The sequence below is a fragment of the Stigmatopora nigra genome, chromosome 15, assembly GCF_051989575.1.
Source record: "Stigmatopora nigra isolate UIUO_SnigA chromosome 15, RoL_Snig_1.1, whole genome shotgun sequence".
NCBI lineage: Eukaryota > Metazoa > Chordata > Actinopteri > Syngnathiformes > Syngnathidae > Stigmatopora > Stigmatopora nigra.
In genome coordinates, this window is record NC_135522.1 from 529,017 (window position 1) to 538,315 (window position 9,299).

General features: G+C 43.4%; 1 protein-coding gene across 1 annotated transcript; it reads left to right on the forward strand.

Annotated features, from left to right (window-relative positions):
* Window positions 1-276: 276 nt before the first annotated feature.
* LOC144208740 (guanine nucleotide-binding protein G(o) subunit alpha-like) lies at window positions 277-3,550 on the forward strand. The gene is made up of 10 exons (XM_077734743.1): window positions 277-448; window positions 857-992; window positions 1,085-1,176; window positions 1,259-1,351; window positions 1,430-1,590; window positions 1,684-1,812; window positions 1,957-2,086; window positions 2,169-2,240; window positions 2,478-2,565; window positions 2,644-3,550. Exons 1-10 carry the CDS (start codon window positions 410-412, stop codon window positions 2,829-2,831), a joined length of 1,128 nt encoding a protein of 375 aa, XP_077590869.1. The 5' UTR covers window positions 277-409; the 3' UTR covers window positions 2,832-3,550.
* Window positions 3,551-9,299: the final 5,749 nt, after the last annotated feature.

A 9,299-nucleotide genomic window follows, 5' to 3' on the forward strand; every position in this document is an offset into this window, starting at 1 on the left:
TAAACAACACTTGATTTACGACACTTTATTTGATAAAAAAAACAACTTACGTACTACGTTTTATACCGTGTAGTTGTTTATAGTATTTTTAAGGAATTCTTAAAAATATTTTATTGTAATTGTTATTGTAGTTTTTTATTGCTTAGATTATCCCAAATAGTTTGACGATTAGTTAAATTAAAATTAAATGAAAAGCTAGTTTTAAAATATTAGTTTTTGGTTTTTACGACACTACAGTCAGCTTTACGGCAATGACAGTTTCGCGCGCACCTGTGTCCGTTAGACCTAATGTGAGTGTGACGTCATCTCTACAAGCCGAAACAGCAATGTACATCGATGTTATGGTATTTAAACAGTAAATTCAAGATTAACGGCAACGACGGAGTTTGCTAAACCTTTTCAGCAAAGGATGTTTGGTTGTTTGAAACTACTGCCAGCCCCGCTGCAGGTACGTTGTCAATTGACTCTTTTATACGTGTTTTCTTAAATCCCCCTTTAAATGTTTTCCGAATAGCAGTGGCGCTCTCGGTGAAAGCGTAATATGTATTACATTTCTGTTATAATAAACGTTTGTTGGCGAATGCTAATCAAAAACAAAAGGGAAGAACGAGACAAATGTTTGCTTTGGGAAATGTTGTAACTTAGAGCATCAATTGAATTGAAATGACGATAAAAGTATCTAATTCAAAATGGCGGCCCTTTTGATGTCTTCAAAGTCATCCCGAGAAACCGTTTAAAGATGACATTCAAATCATAATCGCTCAAATATGAGTCGGCTTTCCTCTTATTAGTGATTTCTACTGATTTTTTTCCCCCCTCGACAAAACTTTTGTTACTTATTTTGCCATCTTTTTAGACGTGCATTGCTATGTGCCTTCGCCATGACGTCACCGAAGAACGTAAAAAGGCGAAACTGCGGAGTTCCAAAATCGAGCAAGACCTATCTGAGCAGGCCCGGAATGAGATGAACGTGGTTAAAATTCTCATCCTAGGTAAGTTCGAGGCATTTTGAGTTTTTGTAAAACTATGACAACACTTTAAAGGGCAGTTTTCATTGCGTCATTTTTTGTGCGTTTGTTTGAAGGAGCTCCAGAGAGCGGAAAAAGCACTCTTATTAAACAGATAAAGATTATCCACAGTCATGGCTTCTCCAAACAAGAACTCCTTAGCTTCAAGGTAAGGGCAAATCCACTAGCACTAAATTGGGAGAATGTATTCCTTGCTAATGACACACTTTTTTCCCCCTGTCTAATGGCAGCCGGCAGTCCTCGACAATCTCCTCAATTCCATGAAATTTGTCCTCCTGGGAATGGGGATGCTAAGGATAAATTTAGCCAACAAAAAGAACAAGGTGCCTCTTTGTTTAATGAGATAAATGCAAATATGATATCCGTCTGCTGTCAAATTTGAACCGTTTCCTTTCCCTTAGGTTCACGCCCACGCCATCCTCTCGTGTAACGAGTGTCTAGACGCAGACCGGGAGCTCCGCCCCTTCGTGGCGCACGCTTTCTGCGCACTGTGGGCCGACCAGGGTGTCCGAGCGGCCGCGGCCAGGGGTTACCTGTTTGAGCTCAACGACTCCGCCCTCTAGTGAGTCCGCCGCCCGCGTACAAAAGGAACGCCAGTCGAATTTGGCGTCCATGTTTCCAGTCTGAACGATCGGTTGCACTTCTATCTTTTCAGTTTCTTTGAAAACATGAGTCGCATCATTTCCCCCAATTACTCCCCGACTGAGCGAGACGTCCTCCGGGTGAGGGTGAAGACATGCGGGATCATTGAGACGCAATTCCAAGTGGACGGTACTGTATTCAGGTATGTCATTTCAGCTAATGGCTCCAAATCCAGCCAGATCACGTGACTTGAGACCATTTTTAGTTTTTTTTTTACTTTTGATGGGCTGCCACAATATCTGTTGATATTAATATGTGGTTAAGTGATCTTTAATTCTGTCTACAGGTTGTACGACGTTGGCGGTCAGCGCAGCGTCCGTAAGAAATGGCTGCGTTGTTTTGATGGCATCCAGGCCGTGATTTTTGTGGTGGCCCTCAGCTGTTACGATGCCACGCTCCCTGACGACCCCACTGTGGTATGTTATTATTAATTTTTTTTTGCCATCGTTCGCGTACAGGTTTTTGAACCAAAATTCTCTCTCTTTCCGGAAACTCAAGAATCGACTGCAGGAAAGTTGCCAAAACTTTGCTTCCATCTGCTCCAGCTCCATCTTCCAGCATACCTCAATGGTAGGCTGGCTTAAAAATGTATTAAGAGGAAAAAGTACTATAGCCAAATGTCTTTTGTCTATCCAATTTAAATAGAGCTTAGGACTTGGGTATAGCTCTCCATTTTTTTGCATTATACTTCTGGATTATATTGTAAGACAAAAACATTGGTGACTAAAGTAGTGTTTGGGGTCCAGCATATCATTCTAATTTAGCCATAAAATCTAAATTAGAATTTTTGTATTTTCCATCATACAGATTTTGTTCATGAACAAAAGTGACTTATTCCAGGATAAGATTTTAAACTCTGGAAGACACTTGAGATTTTATGATTCCACATTTAAAGGTATGGCTGATAAAAATGTCCTTCCTCATTATAGAAAATGCAGAAATAACTGAGTTTAATTCTTCTTGATCCGTGCAGGACCCGATGCAGACGTGGACTCCGCAGCCCACCACGTCACCGCCATGTTTTCAACGGGCGGCGGGGGCCACGGACCCGTCTTCCACCACTTCACCACCGCCACGGACACGGCCAGCATCCGGGTGGTCTTTCAGGTGGTGGTCCAACAGATTATCAAGCGCAATTTGGCAGCTGTCCCACTCCTCTGACAGTTGGCCTATTTTTAAATCTCTCCTATTTATGTTTTTTAATAAAATATTTATCAATGTTTTTTTTAACAAAGTGTCGGTCTGGGCTTCTTGCCTCCAAAAATGGGCTTTTACTCCAAACTTTTCTGACCTGGTTATCATTAATTTGTGTATCAGGTGATGTAGGATTCTGAAAAGTTTTTTTTGAGGGCAAGAAGTAAGATTGTCACAAGCACTCAATGGGAAATGTCATACAATCAAATTAATAGCTGGATAGTTTTATTTTTTGAAAGTTGGTTTCTATACAAAATGGATTGGCAAAAGTTTCTATCAAGAAATCTTCAAGTTGTTAAATGCAACTGAAATGTCAATTTACATGAAGCAATTGTACAATTTGTGCTAAATTTATTAGCAAAAAACACTGTACATACAGAACACATTTACTATTCATCAATTTCTCTCATCTACAGTTAATATACAGTACAAATGTTACATGCCCAATCTACTACCCAAAGTATATATTTTTGTGAGGATGTCATTTTGAAGGCAGAAGCCCGAGGCCATTTAATAACCGAAGCTCATTTCTAAATACATTTTTACAATGCATGCGGATTAACCTCTTGATAATGGGGTGTATCGGGTGCTGGAGCACCAGGTAACCATAAAAAAACTCATTGTGGAAAGTTATTAACAAAATGCTTTCCTAACTTATTTTTTTGGGCTATTTCACCGATTCATGACTATTTAATGCCATCTGCCCCATTTTTAAAAAATTGCCATTTATGGCTGTGAATGAATAAAATGTCAAATTCCGAGTAGAAATTGTTAGTGAGGAATAAGGAAATCCTTGAGTTGTTCTGAGCCCAAAAGGTTTGCAAATGTCACTCCCCACCTTGACCTTTCACCCCGCTTCTTTCCCCCCTTCAGCACAAATACACAACACCTTCTCCAGTTGCACTCCATAATATTTATCCTCCATTTTAATTCCACAGATTGTGAAGTGGACTCTTTTTGGGGGGCGCCATGGCGTGTTACGCAGCCAGCGACAGCCAGACAAAGCCAGAAGGACCTTGAGGCCCCTTCAGCCGTCCATCGGAGGCCTCCCCCCCCCGCCATTGGCTGAGGTGAGTTTCTGCGAGAACCCGAGACAATTGGCATTCTCTTCGGGCGGTACAGAGAGCAAAAATAAGCAAGGTGGGCCATTAAGAGCTCCTGAGAGCGTCTGAGAAAAAGGCCCCGTGTATATTTATCCTCGCCGCGAAAGGCGAAACCGACCGTGAAATGATTTGTTTTTGAGCGCCTTAAAACCTGTCACCCAAAAAACTGGTCCGCGCCGACATCTTAACTTGAATGCGTGGCCGAGTTCCATCCAACAAATTAATTGTTAAAACCGTTTTATTATTTACAGCCATTATTTAAATGGGTTAAACATTTTTTGGAATGGGTCGCAACCTATCATCAATTTGTCTTGTTTGTTATTATTATATATTAGGAGCTTTAGTCTGGTGCCTGTTTTATGTCATGTGATGCCTTCTTTGACTCACCTATTTGTCGTGATGAACTGATAAAGCGTCTCTAAATCTGTCTTTTTGCCCCTTTTAGTCAAACACTAACGGTAGGGAGAAATATGTAACTATGAGCCAGTATTTAGCTCAAGGCCCTTCTCTTAGCCCCCAAACTAACCCGGAATCTAACCGATTCCGTTAATACCGGCCTGCCATTTGGACAGTGGCACCCATTTGAAAGGGTCTATTGAAAATGCTAAGCGTAGCCTTGTCGTCGCCCTCCCGTTGCTGACACGTCCCAAATCTCCGAGGGAGGAAACGGCGCAACCCCCCTTGAACGACTTCTGTTTCGGGTTGATCTGTCAACGCCGTTGCTTTGTGTTAAGAGAAAAGGAAATGGCAGCTCAATAGTGCTGGAATTGGACATGTCCATCCAACAAAGTGCCTTCACGCTCGGCCCTTCGGTCAATCATTCATTTTTTTTGAACCGATTTATCCTCACTAGGGTGCCGGAGCCTATCCCAGCTGACTCCGAGTATGTACGCACTATTGTAGCTTAGCACAACCCGCCCATCCAACTTCCCGCAGTACCCCCGCTCATCTCTCGATGGCAGCCTGGCTCCATTTATCAGGCCAAAAAAAGTCCCTGGGCTTCAGCATGCCTGGACTTGCCCACCACAGTCAGGCATGTAGACGCAACAGCCAATGGGAGCGCACGTCTTCTCCAGATGCAGGGGAAATGCTCCACGCTGTAATTAACATGTGAGTCGGTCCGCACGCTTCACGAGCAGCTGCCGACAGATGAGCGTGTGATTGGCGTGCTCTTTGTTTGTCGTCACTACGACGAGCAGAAACACCCTTTCCCCCTAAAAAGTGAAAGAAAATGCACTAAATGTATGCTTTGTTCTCACTTGCAAAGGGGAATGGCCACATGCAGATAAGACGAGTCACTTAGCCCCTGCCGCTAGTTCTGTTAGTGTCGTCATTCAATTATGATGCGGTAAGTTCCAATCAATACAAAACTGCATAAAATGAAATGCTACTACACAAAGTGCGTTTTTTTCCCCAGTAAAAACATAAATAAGTAGTAGCAAGTCACCCAAGCCCTGCAGCGTCAAAGCAGCCCCAAATTATTACACCATTGATACAATGTTAAAAAAAAATTGTTGTGCTGTCTTACATTTTCTGACAGCCGTAACGACGTACTTTGCAAAACAAACTGACCCTCCAAATCCTCAACATATTTTTAAATATGTAAAAAAAGCATTCCATTTAGGATATCCACTTACGTTATACACCAAAAGTTTTTTCTCGCCATTCATTCCTTCACGACTATTTGTATGACTGACAGCAGGGCGGGTTGAAAGGTTATCGGGTACCCGGCCCGTTCTCCCAGATTTCCCCGATAGCCTCCAAAGGAGAGCGACTTAAGTTCTTAAACATTGACACCATTTCAGAACAAATTGCCCTGCTGTGACCTGGCCCGCCGCAGCCTCCCAAAAACGAGGGGAGTTCGGGAACATTTTTCTAGAAAAGCCTATCTTCTGTCACGATGCTTAAAATGAAGTATATTGTCGGATGGCAGGACGGCAGCACCCATTTTCGTCGTCTGTTTTATAGCTCGTAATAACGGCTAAGCTCATTTGTAGTCGTTTAAAAAGCTCCTCATTGGCATGGCCGCCAAGCAGCTGGAAGCCATTCCCAAAACACGGCATCCATCGGAGGAGGAGAAGGAGGAGGCTTTGGGAAAACCACACGGCTTTGACAGCGTTCTCGGCAATTTACGGCTAAAAAAGCTGGCCGTGGCCCCGTCCTGACTCGGGATCCCGCGGCGTGGGGGGGTGACGGAGCGAGAAATACGAGACGTGTAGCTACTGTAACCTACTGTATGTGTTTATATCATTCCGTAAAGAGGCACCTCTGCTTTCTTCGTATTCTTTTTAGTGACTACAATAGTTTCTTATTTTAATGCGCTGACATTTATTCAATTGGAAAACCAAAAGTGGTCATCTATTGCCACCCAAGAGTTAATAAACGACCTCCCCCAAACTAAATGCCCGTTGTTCGCTGTTAAGTTGAGCACGTCTAATAAGCCCAGTGAGATTTTTGCTATCAGATTTGCCCCTTTTTAGTCAAGCCATTCTCCAATGAGAGGGCTCGGATCAATCTTGTCGTTTCCATCACTTTGAATGGCCCAACGGCGCTAATGGCGCTTAACTACGCCACGCTCCCTTAGTAGTTTGGCTCCGCCCCCAGCTCCGAAATCTCAATACCTCCCACATGTGCGTCTTATCGGCCTCGTAAGCGTCTTTTTGTGTCGTTTTTGTCTCAAATGTTGGTTCGATTGGCGCCTCCCAGCCCAGATGGATTGGACGTCCATCGTCGTGAATGGCTTAAAGTGCAGCGTTGGGGGTGGGTGGGCGGTCATGGCAGTGGTGGCGGTCCGGGTACACGCGTGGCTGTGTGTGGGTGTGTTTTGCCGTCATGTATGGAAAGGGCGAGCATCTGAAAGTGCAAATATTTTCTTTACTGATTTTCTGTCAGCAACATTCTCCAAATTGCGCATTTGATTCATTCTGTCATGAATGAAAAGATCCTTTCTTCGGAGGGAATGGACTGCCTACTCCACTGCGACCACATACGTACGCTCAACTCCTATACAAAGCGTTATATTTATAACATATATGTATTTTGAAAAATATTCTTATTTGTCGTACCATCTACCTTCTAGGTTTTGCTTTGATCCGAAGAGAGGGACCTTATTTCTTCCGACTCTGGCTGCCAAAAGCAATCCGTTAATCAATTGCCCACTTTTCCGATTGTGCTTATTGATCGAGCATTTTTTGACAGTAGTAGGCTCCTAATAGTAAATATTTTGTAGTTGATTTTAAATCTGAAAACAGGGCAAATATTAAATTTATCATATTTTTAAACCTTTATTATTGAAAAGGAAAAAGAGTAAATTGTGTTTTTAAAAATATGTGGATCAAAAGGCCTAAATATTCCGTTTAGATTTAAACTTCTCCTAAAAGACATTCTCTCCCCACTCAAGTCTGCAAAACATTTTGATCTTATACAGTTATTTTCCCAAAAGCGATTTGGCAGGAATTCACTGAGTCAATTGAATTTGTCTGATTGGAACAGCGCGCTTTCTTTACGTCTGTTTATCCTCCACGTCGACAACACAAACGCTTGTTTCTCCACCAGGCGGAAGAATAGCCTCGCCGATACCACACCGCACATTTATTTGGTGTCGGCGGCCCTGGTTTCGACCAATCCTCGACCATTTCCCAAACAAACAATTGATTGTCTTTGGAGCGTGAGTTACAATAGGGCGTTATGAAGCCAGCCTACCACGGCTCACGGCTTACCAGTTACCCAAATGATTAGCCGGTCGGGACAGGACGCCACGCCGGGTGAATGCGCTCATTGACACCCGGCGGCGGCGTTGTCAGCGTTACGAGGTGACTGACACGAGGCAGGCCGGCTGGGCAAAACAGGTGGAGGCCCGACTCGGGAGGGAGCCGGCCGGCTTCCTTCTGGGACAAGCTATTATCCCGCACGTAAGGCGACGGCGGAAATTCAATTTCCTGAAATGCTACTGTTCAATTCCAGCTGGGTGGTGAAAAAAAATGACGTTATCTCAAAAAAGTCCATTTAAAAATGCATTTTTTGGTAAAATTGTTCGTCACTCGTACCTAGAGACAGATTAGTGTAGAGTAGTGTAGTGTAGAGACCTCGTGTTTTCCCTTACTGAGGAATAAAAATTAACATAATAAACAATGTTTTAGATCTGTAAAAAGAAAGAATATTGAGGGCTTTTGATCCAGTTCTTTTAATCCATTTATTAAAAAAAAAAATCTTCTATCTAAAATGGGCCGGCCCACATGAGATCAAGTCCCCCCTTGACCAAAAAAACTGAAAAAAACCCCGAATAGCGTCCGCTCGGTTGAATGAACGCAACAATCAAGTGATTGGCCCTTTGCGTCGTTTCCTCATTTTTATGAGGACTACTTAGTCGGCGGTTTGGCCCAGTTGGCGTCTGGAGTCCAAAATAATAATAAACGTGTCGGGATTAAGATAATTGTCGGCGGGACGGCGCTCAATTCATCAACGCTTGTGACCCCAGCGTTTTTGTAAGAAGCACAACAATCACTTTTTAGCAGATGGCAATCATTTTAAAGTCAAATGAACAGGGCAAATAAACAGCGCGCCCTGTGACAACACCAAGCAGCTCCTCTGCTTGTTAGACGCACTCCACAGTCGGGAGCAATCAAGGCCTTTTTATCAAGAGCGTATTTTTATGACTCATAATTTGACGTGGGCTCTCTTATTGTGAAAAGCTAGTGTGAAAACATGGGATTTAACCCTTGACAGGTAGAAAGCTAGCCATCGTGCCAGGTGGGGGATTTTTTTCCATCCAGAAAGATGGTGAAGTTCCTGACCTTAACCCCAACTTTCACCTTAAAATTTTGGGGGCTTTTTTTCGTTTCTGTTTTGGGCGTATTGGTGAACGTTAGAAGCAAAGTCGATAATTTTGAAGGGCGTCAAAGCTCTTAGCTCAAAGCTTTACTTAGGATGCTAATATACTTTTTACCTTTTTTTCCTGTATTTTAAACATTTTTTGATCATTTCAAATAGTGTACTTTGGTATGGGATTATTTTTGAAGTATGTTTTTTGCAAAAGTTGTATCGTTTTACACATTTTCGGCTCTGGTAGGTAGCATGGCGGCGGACCCTCGCTCATCAACTGTTTGCTTTGGCCTCCCATCACCGTCTTCGCACGTGGTCTCTTTCCCCCCGGTTAGGAAGCCCCCCTCCAGGCACCCCCGGCCTTGTCATCGCGCCGGAAAGCGCTTCCCGAGCCTGACGAGACGTGCGCGCCATTGACCCCCGCCCGCCCGCCTCGCTAGCATGGCTATGTCTTTAAAAAAAAGTTGACTTTTGGGGATCTGGTTACCTTGAGGAGTAGCAGGAGAATTTC